Below are 17022 nucleotides of genomic sequence, written 5' to 3' on the forward strand. Positions count from 1 at the left end.
TGGTGCAGAGGAATCTAAGCTGCATCTGATAAGAATCGTCAAGGATTGCAGGATTTGAAATCTCAGCACCGATGCAACCAATCAGGAATCTAGGATCCCTATTGAGCTAGGTTGTTCTTGCAAAGATGATTTGGCTGCCTCCCACAAACAATGTGCAGAAGCATGGTTCAAGATTAAGGGAAACAAGTAAGTTTAGCTGCAATTCAAACAATTTTATGAGTTATTTTGTTTAAAGTTTACTTTTTTTGCTTCAAATTCATCATTACATGCTTGTATATCATAATTTAGGAATAAATGTGGGATTGTGTGGATTGTTATGTTATGATATTTATGTCTCTGTGTGCATTTGTGAGTTGGGCTTTTGATCATTGATTCTTTGAATATAGTGCAGTGTTGAGTTGAGGTGGATAATGGAAAAAGCTTAGTTTGAAACAACTGTAACTTTTGGTGTGGTCTCATGCAAATTGTGGGGAAAGGGAAGAGGTTAGGAAAGGAAGCCTCAAACTGATTCTGCTTTTTGTGGCAGCTGGTTATATTTACATTACTTTGTGAACATTGACTTTGATTTTAGTATTTGTGGGGTCATAACTATTTTAAATTGGAACGAACCAAGTAATTGCTTCTTCAAAATGTAAAACAGAGAAAATAATAAATGTTACTATTAGTAAAATTAAAAGCTTCACACAACACATACAATTTAGAATTATGACAGAAGATAATATCTACAAGTTTAACAAAGAGTCCAAATTTCACTCATATTAGGAGATTATTCTTTTGTAATGATGAAACTACATAAAATTGGTCTTAAAACCACATCCTTTGTTCATACTACTGTCACCTACTCAAATCGAAGACTTTATTTACTCAACATATCAATGGCCTTAAGATTAGGCTTCCTACCGTCAATGTTGCATGGCTCTTATTAATATGGTAGAAATATATCTCTCTATCAATCAACCACACCTTCCAATTTGTAGACATGGAGAAAATGTTGTATTACTACATTCTTGCATATGCATTCCTTACCATAACCTTTCAAACACCTTGTTCAGCCGAAATAAGCCTTGCCACTGATCAAACTGCCCTTCTTTCACTAAAACAACACATCATCTCTGACCCTTCTGGTCTACTTGCAACAAATTGGACTGATTCGAGCTCCGTATGCAGCTGGATCGGAGTCTCTTGCAGCTCGCGCCACAACAGAGTATCCACCTTGAATCTCTCTTACATGAATCTCTCCGGCACCATTCCACCACAGCTCGGGCGCCTAACCTTTCTCGTCTCCCTCAACCTCACCAGCAACCACTTCACCGGAGCTTTGCCTCACGAGCTCTCTTTCCTTCACCGGTTAAAGATCATATCCCTCCGTCGTAACAACTGCACCGGAGTCATTTCTCCTCTCTTTGGTCAACTACCAAAGTTAGAGAGATTGGACTTCCGCAACAACAGCTTCACAGGTTCCATCCCCAAATCTCTCTCAAACCTAACAAACCTACAATTTCTTGGCATATCTTTCAATACTCTGAGTGGAGAGATCCCAAAGGAGTTAGGGAAACTCCAGAATTTGCGAACTCTGGCGATCGAATCCAATCATCTCTCCGGCGCTATACCATCTGAGATATTCAACATGTCGAAGCTCGTGAATATAGCGTTGACAGGAAATGAATTGATCGGAAGTCTTCCAGCAGACATGTGCAGTAATCTTCCATTTCTTGGTGGGATTTATCTATCCGTGAATCAGCTGAGTGGCGCGATTCCGAAAAATCTATCCGTATGTTCACAGCTGCAGTTGTTGTCCCTAACCTAGAACTCTTTTAGTGGGCAGATACCTGCAGAAATCGGCTACTTAACATCTCTGCGGATATTAAACCTCGGTGGTAACAATTTGAGTGGTATTGTTCTTGTTCTTATAGCAATAGATTCACATAAATTTGATGCAAGTATGTATGTTTGTTTGAATAGTCATAATTACTATTTGACAGGTACACTACCTCCTGAGATTGGCAATCTTCAGAATCTGGTTGGTTTTGGTTGTGAAAGAAATCAGATTGGGGGATCATTGAATATTCTCGTCAACATGTCTTCTTTGCAAGAATTAACACTACGGCGCAATAATTTCACTGGGAATCTTTCAAGGGATATTGGGAATCTTACAATGCTAACAAAGTTTGACATCGGCGAAAACTACATGACTGGTAAGAAGAGAAGGCCTTATGATATTCATGATACCCATATAATCGTATCAATCCACTAAAGTCAATATCTTTCCATTTTGGGTAAATGGCTCATCACTATTTTTCACTTCATCTACTAGTACTTTTTTTAACAAATGAAGTAATACTCAAACTACTTTTTCTCCTTCCAATGCTTTACCAATTTTACATTAAATCGGCCAGCCCACGCCGATGCGCTCGCCGATTTCGCGCTGGCCGATTGCAATGGTTCGGCTAGCCGATCGGCTAGCGCGACGAATCGGCTAGCCGGTTGCTAGCCGACCATTGCGGATGCTCTTAAATCGGTGTCTTTGACTTTTAGTAATATGTTTGTTGCATTCAATTCATTGAGTGGGGTTTTACCTCAAAAGATAAGTAACTTACGAGCAGCAATCGATATAGATCTATCGATGAATCAGTTGTCGGGGTCTATTCCCAGCACTATTGGAAAGCTACAGAATTTGGTTAATCTATCTTTGGGAAGCATGATAAATTTGGTGAGCCTTAACTTGTCCCATAACAACCTCTCTGGTTCAATTCCAAAGTCTTTGGAAGCTCTTCAACATCTCAACTACTTCAATGTCTCTTTCAATAATCTGAGTGGAGAGATTCCAAGTGGCGGTTCTTTCAGAAACTTCACTATGGATTTTAAGGGCAATAAGGCATTGTGTGGAAGTCCGAGTTTCAATGTTCCAATTTGCCCCGCGGTTTCTAGTCACATATCAAAGAGGAAAAAGGTGGAACTAGCTTCATTTATTGCTTTTGGGGTTGTGGCTTCCATTTCTATTGTTTCTCTAGCTCTTATCTTTCTCAGAAACAGAAGGAAAGATAAGACAACTATAGAAGTTGATGAGATGATATCCATTGTGCCAGAAAGAATCTCTTATTATGAACTTGTGCAAGCAACTGAACAATTCAGTGAGAGCAATTTGCTTGGCACTGGAAGTTCTTGCTCTGTGTACAAAGGAGTTCTTAACAATGGAAAGGTTGTCGCTGTCAAGGTGTTTAATCTGCGGTTGGAAGGTGTTTCAAAGATATTTGATGTCGAATGTGAGATACTTCGTAGCATTCGACACAGGTGTCTGAATAGTGTCATAATTTGTTGTTCCAATGAAGACTTCAAGGCGTTAGTACTTGAGTATATGCCTAATGGAAATCTTGAGAAATGGTTATATTCTCAAAATTATTTCTTGAATTTCATGGAAAGATTGAATATAATGATCGATGTTGCATCGGCTTTGGAGTATCTTCACAGTGGCTATTCGACGCCAATTGTCCACAGTGACTTAAAGCCAAGTAATGTCTTGTTAGACAAAGATATGGTTGCTCGTGTAAGCGATTTTGGGATAGCAAAGTTGCTATACGATGGATATAGCACGGTGTTAACCAACACCCTGGGAACATTGGGTTACATTGCTCCTGGTGAAATGTTATTCTACATAAATATGTATATATACTTTATAATAAATGAAATGTTATTCTACATAAATTCTAATTGGCCTCCTCGTTAGGATTATTTTCTTGTGTTTCTTTTGTTCGATTAATTCTAATGATCTCAGTTTCTGTTCTTTAAATCTTTGAGCTTCTTTCTAGTTTATATTCTTGTTCGTCAGCCTTTACTCCTATCAGAGTATAATATATTTTGCCTTACTCTTTATAGCATCATTTGAATATATGGTTGGAAAACTTTGCTATGATAATATTAAATAAATTTGATGTATTATTAACTTTCTCAAAAATTTGATCTGGGCTACTGTAAAAATATCATCTTTACAGCAATCCAGGGATGTTGATTTGGAATCAGCTAACACCACTTCTGTCGGCGGTGGCGGCGGTGGTCCGGCAGCAGTGGCCGCCGAGAGAGGAGGTGACGCACCGCTTTCCTTTAATGGAAATGAAGATAATTGTTAATGGGAATGAGAAGAATGAGAGGAGGGATTCAAATGTTTCTGTGTGCTCAGTGGAGATGGTGGATGTGGAATCTGTGCAGAGGAATCTATGCTGCGTCCGACAAGAATATTCAAGGAATCTGGGATCCCTATTGAGCTAGGTTGTTCTTGCAAAGATGATTTGGCCGTTTCCCACAAGCAATGTGCAGTTGCAGAAGCATGGTTCACGATTAAAGGAACTCAAGTACTACAGTTATTTTTGTATAAAGTTTTCTCTCTCTCTGTTTTTTTTTTGCTTCAAATTCATCATTATATGCTCGTGGCTGGAGTATATCATGATTTAATTCTGTGGATTGTTATGTTATGATTTATGTCTCTGTGTGCATTTGTGAGTTGGGCTTTTGATCATTGATTCTTTGAGTATAGTGCAATGTTGAGGTGGATAACAGAAACAGCTTAGTTTGAAACGACTACTATAACTTTAAAGAAAAAGATAAAGAGAATTTTGATGTGGCCATGGCAACTGTGGGGAAAAGGAAGTGGTTAGGAAAGGAAAAATGCCTCAAACTGTATCTATTAGAGAAAAAGAGAAAAGATGTGATTATGAAACTACATATAATTGGTCTTAAAAAGTAAATCCACATCCTTTATTTATACTACTATCAGTATCATATCACTTACTGAAATGGAAGACATTTTTTACTCAACCAGAGATATCAATGCCCTTAAGATTAGGCTTCCTACTGTCATCCAGCACTCCGTCGCCAACTTCACCTACTCCAGCTTGACATTCTCCTCTCAACGCGATGCCACTTGTGGTTCTTTTTCTCCTCCTCCTCGTCAGCATCTTAAATAACTTTGGCATCACATTCTTCTTTCATAGGTGCCAAAGTTGGATGGAATGCAACATTTATACTAATAGTTAATAAAAATAATTAAAACATTTCAGTTGTTGTTATTTACTGCATGCATGTGAAAAGCACGTTGACAATTCTTCATATCTATATCTATACATATATAAAAAGCGAGTTTTGGCCTTCTTTTGAAATAATTATAACTTTTGTCCTTATTATGTAATATTTGTAAGTCATGCAATCAATTTAAATATTTATGGAATACCTAATTATTTCCAATGGCCATTACATGATAATTAATACTCCCCCTATCCCATTAAAAATGAAACATTTTCCTTTTTGGTTTGTCCCATTAAAAATGAAACGTTTCTAAAAATGGAAACAATACTCTCTCTACTTTTATTCTCTCTTACTTTACTCTCTCTTCATTAACTCACAAAATAACACTACATAAAATCCTGTGCCGAAAAGCAAATGTTGCATATTTAGTGGGACGGAGGGAGTATATATTGCATTTTGATGTTTCATTTAATTATTAATTAAAATTAAAATGCCGTTTTCTTAGTAACTGCCCAAATAAAGAGTGCTATAATTAACATATAACTCTCAGTACGTTTCTTAATCTTAATTTGTAGTAAGTTGTAACAGCCATCAATCATGCTATAATTTCTCCATTTATGATAACTTCTTAATATTCTTTGTCTATAAATATGTATATATGGTAGCTGTTAATTCAATCTCATCTGTCTTCCTCCCGTTGCATCACAACTTTTCTGCAAAGAGAATAATTTGTTTTTAGTGTGGTTATTATGTTCTTAATATTGTGATCTCACCAGGGGAAGAAAAGAAAATAGAAGCCACAGATACAATATTTCATCAGTCTTCAGAATTTGGTGGTATGTGTATTTTTAGAACAACTAAACATAGAGATAAATCAAATGTAGCCTTCTTGGAATATGTTTTCCATGATCGTATGGTATGAGTGTTATTTCTTATTTAATTAAATTTTTATAGTTATTTATTTAAAATCATTCATTATTGATGTTTCCCATGTAGGGTAATAGGATTGTAGGATCGTTTCCCTGCATTTTACAAAATAATTGTGAACAAATTAGGAAAGGATTAAATGTTTCTATTTGTCAAATATGAATGAAAAGTTATATGGAGTATATATTTATATATGTGGATTTTTTTTTAGTTTATTATTTTATCTTTTTTATGGCGATATCATTACGCTCCTAATATTTTTTAGTTGTATATTAAATATATTCTTTTGGCTTTTGTATAAAAGTATTTTAGTATGAAGTGTGTATGTTGTGAAGCATGGGCGGAACTACATGTATAGGGGAAGGGGCTTTAGCCCTTAATGAATTCATCTTTTTTAAAACTTTTTTCTATTATAACATTTTAAAATTTATTCATATTTTATACATATAATTATATAAAAGTCTTTATTAATAATCTAAATTACTTAAAAATTTATATTTAAGTGCAATTTTGAAAATTTAAACCCTGCTTTTATTTATGCATCCGCAACGGTTGTGAAAGATGATATTTTTCTTTGTTGTAATCTAAGTGTTGTAATTAAAAAAAATACTATTTTCTTATTCATTTAAGTTAGTTTATCCATGCAATCAAATTAATAAAACAAAAATATTTTATCTCGTACATGGCGCAAGTGTTAACACTAATTATTTGTAAATCTGTACTAATATAAAAGAAGAATTTTCTAAAATCTATACTTATATGAAAGAGGTTTGCTATCATTTCATCCCTGAAAAATAGTATATATAAACATTTGGTTAGTAGTATATTTTAAAAAGAATATAATAGGTCATGCAACGCACGGGGTTGATACTAGTTAGCTGTAATGTTGCAGCTGAGAGTGACTTTAAACAGATCTAACAACTCATTAATCAGTTCTAACAATGAGTTTTTAATTAAATTCAACTTATTAGCTCTGTTGCATATATACATGTGCAAGTGAAGTAAATGGTGCATGTTGCATGGCTCATATAATATGGTAAAAAAAAATCTCTCTCTATCAATCAACCACGTCTTCCGATTTTTAGCTAACTAGCCATGGAGAAAATGTTGTATTACATTCTTGCATATGCATTCCTCACCAACAACGGCTTCACAGGTTCATCCACTAATCTCTCTCAAACTTAACAAACCAACGATCCCTTGACCTACCTTACAATTCTCTGAGTGGAGAAATCCCAAAAGAGTTAGGTAAACTTCAGAAATTACGAAGGCTGTGGATCGAATTCAATCATCTCTCTGGTGCTATACCATCTGAGATATTCAACATGTCAAAGCTGGTATACATAGCCTTGGGACGAAATGAATTGAGTGGAAGTCTTCCAACAGACATCTGTAGTAATCTTCCATTTCTTGCTGGGAATGGGATATATCTATCCGGATCAGCTGAGTGGCGCGATTCCGTCAAATCTATCCCTATGTTCACATCTGCAAGTGTTGTCCCTATCTGGAAACTCTTTTAATGGGCAGATACCTGCAGAAATCGGCTACTTAACATCTATTCGAATATTATACCCCGGTTCTAACAATTTGAATGGTATTGTTCTTATTCTTATAGCATTAGATTCACAATAAAATTTTGATGTATGTATGTTTGTTTGAATAGTCATAATTACTATTATTTGACAGGTGCACTACCTCCTGAGATTGGAAATCTTCACAACCTGGTTGATTTTGCTGGTGAAAATAATCAGATTGGGGGCACTTTAAATATTTTGGTGAATATGTCTTCTCTGCACGAATTATCACTATGGCGCAATAATTTCACAGGGAATCTTTCAAGGGATTTTGGGAATCTTACTATGCTAACCAACTTTATCATAAACGAAAACTACATGACAGGTAAGAAGAACAGGTGATTTTCATGCTGCCCATATCATATTATCAAAAATGATACGTGCTCCATCTTTCTACAGCTAATAATCTTATTTTTTTCATTATTGTCGATCCACAAAAATTAGTGTCCTTCGATTTTTGGTTACATGGCTCATCACAATCTTGTTTCCCTTGGAAAGAAAGAACAAGTTCATAATTTTCCAACAATATCTTGAAGCAATTTGTTCTGGTGGTGATTCTTATCTAATTGGAAGTTGGAACCTATAAGTTGATTAGAATTCTGTTGTTGCAAATTTGCTATTCCTACTTGTCCCAGCATGTCGTCTCTTGTGTACTGCCACCAGATATTTGCATGATAATAATCATAGATCTATCGGTGAAGGAATCAACAATGCTGCTGCTGCTGCTGCAATATTACCTGTAAATAGTTATTAAGTTAACTAGACTAGAAAAGATTATACGTCATTTTTATCTATTAAGTGAAATAAAGTAATTGAGTAAATTGAATTACATCACAAATTATATGTAGTAGTATAAGATACTAAATTTAGTATTCATTTTGAAATAAATTAGATTTTACTCCCTCCGTCCCAGATAATTCGACCCAGTATTCCATTTCGGGCCGTCCCACATAATTTTTCTCACTTCACTTTGACCATTTTTGGTAGTGGACCTCATATTCCACTAACTCATTCCTACTCACATTTTATTATAAAACTAATACTTTAAAAGTAGGACTCACATCCCACCAACTTTTTCAACTCACTTTCCATTAGATTTCTTAAAACCCGTGTCAGGTCAAAGTGTCCCAAATTATCTCGGACGGAGGGAGTAATAACTAATTGATTTGATACGAGTAACATAATTTGGTAACTTTTTATGTAATTAGTCCCATTTATTAGCAATTATTCAAACTAATTTTTCCTTTAATATATTTTACCAATTTTTATTAACTCGATGTTATGACTATTAGTAGTGAACGGACAGAGCAATATGTTTGTTACATTTGGCATTCTAATCTAATAAATCATCTAATCTTTGGCAAGGCATATTCCTACTGAATTTTGCCGACTGAAGAAATTAGTGTTAGGGTTGAACAACTTCAGTGGCTATATTCCCCATGAGCTCTTTAACATTTCAACTCTTCAAACCCTTGAACTTGTTCCCTTTAAGTGATGGAATCAAAGTCATAATGGACTTCTTCACACTTGCGTATTTGTCGTCCATCGACTCATACGAAGTGGATGCACCATCTTGGCTCCTATGAACTTAGAATCTGCATGAGCTGTGGCATAACTTTGAAAACGGACTCCTTTATACTTGAGTATTTGGAGTCCATGTCGTTTCCTTCGACCTCACCGAACAACTCTTCTTCGTTCAAAGACTTGATATATTTTGTTTTTAATTCCTCCGTCGTCGGTTCCATATGTGTAACAATCAACTGCAAAATATATTTTAATGTATATTAGACAAACAATTGATATTCATGTAATAATTTTTAGAAATACAATATAACAAAACTTACAAATGCTTTATCCAACAAAGGGACATATGGACCCTTGTTTAAAATCTGCCGCCATCTCAAACATCGAGGAAATTTTGCACCATCAATCTTTTCTGCAACCATATATGCCAGTTTAGGAAATGTCTCATATACCCAGTAATGCAAAACTCAAACCGGACCATTTAAACGGTATTTTTGTTTACTATCATTCACCTGAACCTTGTCCACGTAATCAAACATAATCTGATATGCGTATGCACCCCATGAAAAATTATTTCATTCCTTCAAATCTTCAACCAACACCAAAGCCCATTTATCTATCGTGCAATCCTCTCGTGCAAAGAGGAAAGAGTAGCAAACATAGAGGATTGCACGATAGATGAATGGGCTTGGGGGTTGGTTGAAGATTTGAAGGAATGGAATAATTTTCCATTGAGTGCATACGCTTATCAGATGATGTTTGATTACGTGGATAAGTTCAAGTGAAGGATAGTAAACGAAAATACCGTTTAAATGGTCCGGTTTGGGTTTTGCATTACTGGATATATGAGACCTTCCCGGACTGGCATATATGGCTGCATAAAAGATTGATGGTGTAAAATTTCCTCGATGTTTGAGATGGCGGCAGATTTTAAACAAGGGTCCATATGGCCATTTGTTGGATAAAACATTTGTAAGTTTTGTTATATTGTATTTTTTAAAATTATTACATGAATATCAATTGTTTGTCTAATATACATTAAAATATATTTTGTAGTTGATTGTTATACCTATGGAACCGATGGCAGAGGAATTAAAAACAAAATATATCTAGTCTTTGAATGAAGAAGAGTTGTTCGGTGTTACATATTTACCTCGTCGGAATATAACAGATTATCTTGGCAAGAAACAACCAGTCAAGAAAATGAAAAGAAAAAGTCAAGAAGGAGAGGGTTGAAAAAAACCATCAAGAAGCATAGGAGTGAGGGGCCTAGTGAGGTCGAAGGAAACGATATGGACTCCAAATACTAAGTATAAAGGAGTCCATTTTCAAAATTATGTCACAGCTCATGCAGATTCTGAAAGAGATCAGTAGGAGCCAAGATGGTGCATCCACTTCGTATGAATCGATGGACGACAAATATGCAATTATGAAGAAGGCCTTTGTGACTTTGATTCCAACACTTAAAGGGTAGGGCTGACAATTTTTGACACGACACGATAACACGACACGAACCGGCACGAAATTAATGGGTTTGGGTCAGAGCTTATCGTGTTCGTGTCCTTATCGGGTCAACCCATTAAGGACACGAAAATTTCGTGTCGTGTTCGTGTCGGGTTCGTGTTATCCGTTAGCAATGCGTGTTCGTGTCGTGTTCGTGTTATCCGTTAACACATAATATTTTAATATTATTATTCTTATTAACACATAATATTTTAATATTATTATTCTTATTATTTTCATTTTTTAATACTTATTTTTGTGTCATTAATGGGTTCGTGTCGTGTTCGTGTCGTGTTGACCCGAAACGGTTCGTGTCGTTAATGGGTTCGTGTCGTGTTCGTATCTGAGGGTAGCGGGTCGTGTTCGTGTTCGTGTTTGAGGTTTTCTTAACGGGTCGTGTTCGTGTTTGTTGTTATCGTGTTCGTGTCGTTATCGTGTCGACACGATAACGACCCGACACGCACGATTTGTCACCCCTATTAAAGGGTTAACTATCAGTTCAATTCTATCAAGGCTCCAATGGTAGTGTATCATAGGAAGGAAAAAAGGTCATACTTTTTTTTATAATTGCATAGATTTTAACTCTTTTATAATTGAATTGAACTAGCACAATTTTTGACTTATTACTGCATTTAACAGCACTAGCACTGGTCATGTGTTGGACAAATTGATGCTGCGCGAAAAGGAAATGGAATAGTTAATGTCCGGAAGTTGGATATCCACCGGGGTAAGCAAGATCATAACACTTACTATATAAGTAGTAGCCATTTACTCTCTTTCACAGCTTTTAGCCATTTACTCACTTTTAATTTCTATCCCTAACTATATCCATCCCAAGGATTCTTTTAGCAACTCCAAGATCCTTCATTTCAAAATCTGCCTTTAATTCAGCTTTCACCTTTCTGATTTCATTAGCATGGACCTGATAACAACATATCATCTACATACAGTAGAAGTAGAAGATATGTAAGAGCTTTGTACTTCTGCTTCTTCACAAACACACAACTATCATAGAGTGATATGCAGAATCCCAATTTTGCTACTTTCACCAAATTTTAAGTACCAAAGTTTAAGTAACATTGCATGCTGCTCTGCTTAAGGCCATAAATGTTTTTCTTGAGCATACACACTTTCTGTTCTTAACCAGGAACTTCAAAGCCTTGTGGCTGCGCCATATGGATAGTCTCTTCTAGATCCCCAATTAGAAAGGTTGTATTCACATCCAACTGCTCTAGCACCCAATCCCTTTTTGCTGCTATTGCGAACAAAACTCTAATGGAATTCTGCTTAACAACAGGAGAGTAGAGCTCATTAAAGTCTATCCCTTCTTCTTAGTTGAACTCACCCGCGGTCTTTCCCAAACCCACAGTCCGCCGCAAACTGTTCGACGATGACGTCGAGGCTACTGACAGGGAGTACACGACTGCTAAGGCTGATAACATGTTGCAAGGCTCCATTCCAGAGGCTGTATATGATTTATACAACCTTAATATCTCAAGTATTAGCCAAAACCAAATATCTGGCTCAATTCCTAAATGTTTGGGAAATATCTCTTCTTTAAGATATATATTGATGTCCTCCAACATGTTGCATTCAAGTATACCTATAAGCTTATGGGATCTAAAAGATTTGCTGGTTCTTGACTTGTCCTTTAATTCATTAAGTGGGTTTTTATCTCAAAAGATGAGTAACTTAGGAGCAGCATTCTATATAAATCTATCGATGAATCAGTTTACAGGGTCTATTTCCAGCACTATTGAAAAGTTACAAAGTTTGGCTAACCTGTCTTTGGCATATAATAGGCTGGAAGGTTCCATTCCAATTTCTATGGGAAGCATGAAAAGTTTGGTGAGTCTTGATTTGTCCCACAACAACCTCTCTGGTTCAATTCCTAAGTCTTTGGAATCACTTCAACATCTCACCTACTTTAATGTCTCCTTCAATACTTTGAGTGGAGAAATTCCAAGTGGTGATACTTTCATAAACTTCACTGTAGATTCTTTTAAGGGCAATAAGGCATTGTGTGGATTCCAAGGTACCATGTCCCAGTTTGCCCTGCGGTTTCTAACCATATACCAAAGTGGAAAAAGGTAAAACGAGCTTCATTTATTGCTTTTGCAGTTGTAGCTTTCAATTCAATTGTTTCTCTAGCTATTGTCTTTGTCAGATACAAAGGGAAAGATAAGATAACCGGAGATGTTGATGAGATGATATCTATTGTGCCAGAGAGAATCTCTTATTATGAACTTCTGCAAGCAACTGAACAATTCAGTGAGAGCAATTTGCTTGGCACTGGGAGTTCTTGTAGTGTCGACAGAGGAGTTCTTAACAATGGGAAGGTTGTCGCAGTCGAGGTGTTTAATCTTCAGTTAGAAGGTATTTCAAAGATATTTGATGTCGAATGTGAGATTCTTTGTAGCATTCGACACAGGTGTCTAAACAGTGTCATCAGTTGTTGTTCCAATGCAAAGTTCAAAGCATTAGTACTTGAATATATGCCCAATGGAAATCTTGTTCCAATGCAAAGTTCAAAGCATTAGTACTTGAATATATGCCCAATGGAAATCTTGTTCCAATGCAAAGTTCAAAGCATTAGTACTTGAATATATGCCCAATTGAAATCTTGAGAAATGGTGGTATTCCCACAATTATTTCTTGAATTTCATGGAGAGATTGAATATAATGATCGATGTTGCATCAGCTTTGGAGTATCTTCATGGTGGCTATTCGGCCCCTATTGTCCACAATGACTTGAAGCCAAGTAATGTATTGTTAGATGAAGATATGGTTGCTCGTGTAAGCGATTTCGGGATAGCAAAGTTGTTATGCAATGGAGATAGCATGGTGTTAACCAACACTGTAACATCCCGGATTTTCGAACCCTAATTTTAGAGCCCTAGAATTTTATTGATGACGTGAGAGACGGGAATTAATTTATGAATGAATTTATTGCATGAGTTTCTTTGACCGAGTCGAGTTTAGGGTTGCGTTGGAAGTTTGAAAAGTCAAACTTGTTGATTATATGATGTGGCATTTGATTAATTAAATTATGAGGTGAATTATTTGTTTAAGGGTGAGTGAGAATATTAGGGAAAATTTCCATAAATACTAGCCACCTAATTCTTGAGATTTTCGAACCCCTTCACTCTTTGGAGAGGGAATTCTATTTTTTTCGGATTTAATTTAATTCTTGGGATATTTATCCAAATTAAATCCAAAATCCAATTTATTCCTTATTTCTATGAGAAAAATCGACACCCCCCTTATTTATTGGTGATTTTCGAAAATCACCCATGTTGGGAAGGAAGTATTATTTTACTTGTTTAATTGATTCCTTATTGATTTCCTTCCATACCTAAAATCAAATATTCTACCAAATCTTTCCATACCTCAAGAGATCTTGCCATATCTTATTTTAGTTAATAATAAAAATCCACTTCTTATTTAAAAGGCATAGAACACGCCTATTTCCAATCCCTAGTTGGGAGAATTCTTATTTTTATTTTGCTCCGTGATATTTTATTCTACTCTGTAAAATATACCAAAACGAAATCTTGGCTAATTAGAAGCCATAGATTTCGAAAATTTCATGCCTTGACACCCTAGTTCATTTTGTTATTTCTTCTTCCCTACTTCACAATATTTATTTTATTTAATTGTGGAGAATAAAATCTTCCCAAATATTCTATTTAATTACCTAAAGATTTTATTTGAACTCTATAAATAAGAAGCCAAAAACCTAACCCTAGCATCACAAATTTTCGCCCCCCACCCCAAACACACGCCTCTCTCCCTCTCTTCTCACTCTCTCAATTTTCTTCTACTTTTCTCCAATAATCCTCCATCCTTTGAGAAGAAATAGAGTTTGAGTCTCAAGATTTTTGAAGAACCAAGTCATTACTTCGTTTCTACCGTTCGTTTTTCTCAAAAAGGTATTCTCATATTAATCTTCTTCTTTCTACTCGATTCCTCTTCTTTCCAACCGATTAATCGGTATTCTTGAACCCTCATGCATCTTGTTTGAGTGAAAGTGGGATAGAGGGGATATGGAAATATGTATGCATGTGTGTGGCGTGTGTGTGAGTGTGTTGCGTGTGTGTGTGTTGTGTGTATGTTGGCAAAATACTCTTGTGTGACATATGTTGATGTAAGATCTAGAGTTGAAATATGAATGGAACTTATGAGATGAACATGGCCTTGATTGATTGATGATGTTAAGTTAAATCGATGGGAAAAAGGGAAAACGTTGAGACATGCATGAGTTAGGAGTTGTGTTGAATCTGATTTGTGATATATGCCTATGTGATTAAAAGGTGAAACCTCGAAGCAGGATAACAAAGGGAAATAACATACTTGAAATCTAAGCAGTCGAGGTGGACTTTATTCTTAAACTCTCTCTTATGTTGCAAATTTATGAAAGTGGAGAGATAAGGGTGGTTTAACTGTTATGCCATGCTTATGTTTGTTTTGTTATGATATTGTGCGCCTGATGCCTAGTTTGTGAGTTCGCTCCATTGGGCTATAGGGCTATGGATATGTTTAAACGAATTCGGGTCTGAGTAGGGCCACAAACCCTACCAGGCTGTGTACACGAGGGGATCGTGAGCCGTCCTTGTTAGTCGGCCGGTCTCGTGGGCGAAAAGTGTGGCCACACTTTCGTCGCACCATGGAAATGTTGAGATTGTGGAAATTTGATGAGAAAGGTGGGGGAGTTGTTTGACTGGCCAGTCTATGGAAAATATATTTGTGATACTCGTGATATCCTCTTATAACTGCTTAAAACTCGAGTTCACTTGGTAAGGGTGGCATAACTTAGAAAACGTTTTGGCAGCGAGTCCACTGAGTATTTCAAAATACTCAGCCCTGTATGTGTTTTCCTTATGTGCAGGTTGAACGGCGACGAGCGGTGGCGGGTGTTGAGCATGATAATTAAATAAGATGGATGTTTTGAACTTCAAGCGTAGTTGTATCTTCATACATAGCTGCTCTTTCTCTTGGTCGTTTCTGCTGAAATTATTTTGAAACACTTTAGTATTTTTTTGAATATTTTGCACTCTCCTTTCAATTTAGAGACCTTAGACTTTCTTGTGATTTTTATCTTGGAAACTAGGTCATACTCTTGAGATTCTTGATCGTGATTTATGATACCTCTCTTTTACCTATTTAAGCTTCTAGGTTAAGTTGTTGTTTTAATGCTCTGATAGTACCTTTAAATGCTTTGGTCAAAACTCTTTAAATGAAACCCTAGCATATGTTGAATTCTTTAAGTCCGTGTTGGTAGCAGTCGCCACATTTATTATACCCTAGGATGGCGGGCTGTTACAAACACCCTAGGAACATTGGGTTACATTGCTCCCGGTGAATTGTTATCTACATTAATTATGTATATACTCTTTAACAAATGAAGTCTTGCTTCATAATTTGTTTTGTGATTGTAGAGAATGGTTCAGAGGGACTAGTCTCCACAAGGTGCGACGTTTATAGCTATGGGGTGATGTTGATGGAAGTGTTTACGAGAAAAAAGCCAAGTGACGACATGTTTGTTGGAGACCTAAGCTTGAAAAGTTGGATTTAAAGGTCAGTCCCATAGTTCACATATCGAGTTATAGATGCCAACTTGCTAAAGAACATGGTGATAAAATTGTGAAATTCGCATCGTCCATATTGGAGTTGGCCTTAAAGTGTTTACAGATTCTTCTCATAAAAAGATTAATATGAAAGAAGCTCTAGCTGGGATGCATAAAATCCAACGTGAGTTTTTGGATTGAAGCGGAAAGCCTTGCAAAGTTGTTTTCCTATGAATGCCAAGACTGAGAATATTATTTGGCCTTGCTATTTATGTCTCTGCCATGTCAGCTAAAATTAATCTCATTCGAGAATTTATGTTAAAATAGTTCGTAAAACATTTGAATTGCCTATGTGCGCTTGTATGGAAAATTATTTACGACTTCGAGAATAGTATGGACCAAACTAGACCATCTCTTTTTTTCTCCACAGGAGTTGAAAATCAATTTTTAAAAACAACAAATTAGTTTAAATATATGGAGTAATAAGTGTAATTAACTTTTTCTCTTAATATACCACACACCGTCTACTATAAATAATTTTTTCATCTATTATTACTAGTTTTAGAGAAAACATAATTAAAATATTATTGGAGGATGGATAAATAAGAGAAAAGGGTAAAAAATGATTGAAATATGAAAAGAAATTAATTTAAATATATGAAGTAATAGCTAAACCATATTTTACGAAAACAAATTCTTTTACGTACGGAAAAGTACAACAATATATGCTTGGGAGAGTTGTAACTTGTAAGGACTCCTTTTAAAATCCACAAAAGTTGAAAATATATATTTTAATAAACAAAACAGTTATTAATTGGTAGTTTCACTTTCACTGCCTATATTAGACGATACATCTACAATATATAAAGGTAGTTTTGAGGGCATTTAGAGAAATAAAGAGAGTTTTGGGG

General features: G+C 35.7%; 1 protein-coding gene and 1 pseudogene across 2 annotated transcripts; both read left to right on the forward strand.

Moving 5' to 3' along the window:
• Nucleotides 1-489: 489 nt before the first annotated feature.
• LOC125201041 (uncharacterized) lies at nt 490-16312 on the forward strand (annotated as a pseudogene). Its single transcript, XR_016135563.1, has 9 exons — nt 490-1892; nt 1983-2173; nt 7149-7537; nt 7630-7842; nt 11692-11753; nt 11880-13057; nt 13173-13394; nt 15866-15902; nt 15983-16312. The product of XR_016135563.1 is annotated as an uncharacterized LOC125201041 (transcript).
• On the forward strand, nt 2553-3729 carry LOC148932118 (putative LRR receptor-like serine/threonine-protein kinase At3g47570). Its single transcript, XM_089065544.1, has one exon. It carries the CDS (start codon nt 2624-2626, stop codon nt 3722-3724), a length of 1101 nt encoding a protein of 366 aa, XP_088921670.1. The 5' UTR covers nt 2553-2623; the 3' UTR covers nt 3725-3729.
• Nucleotides 16313-17022: the final 710 nt, after the last annotated feature.

This window comes from Salvia hispanica, chromosome 2, assembly GCF_029641045.1.
Source record: "Salvia hispanica isolate PSC_SH4W2 chromosome 2, Shi_PSC_v1, whole genome shotgun sequence".
Taxonomy (NCBI): Eukaryota; Viridiplantae; Streptophyta; class Magnoliopsida; order Lamiales; family Lamiaceae; genus Salvia; species Salvia hispanica.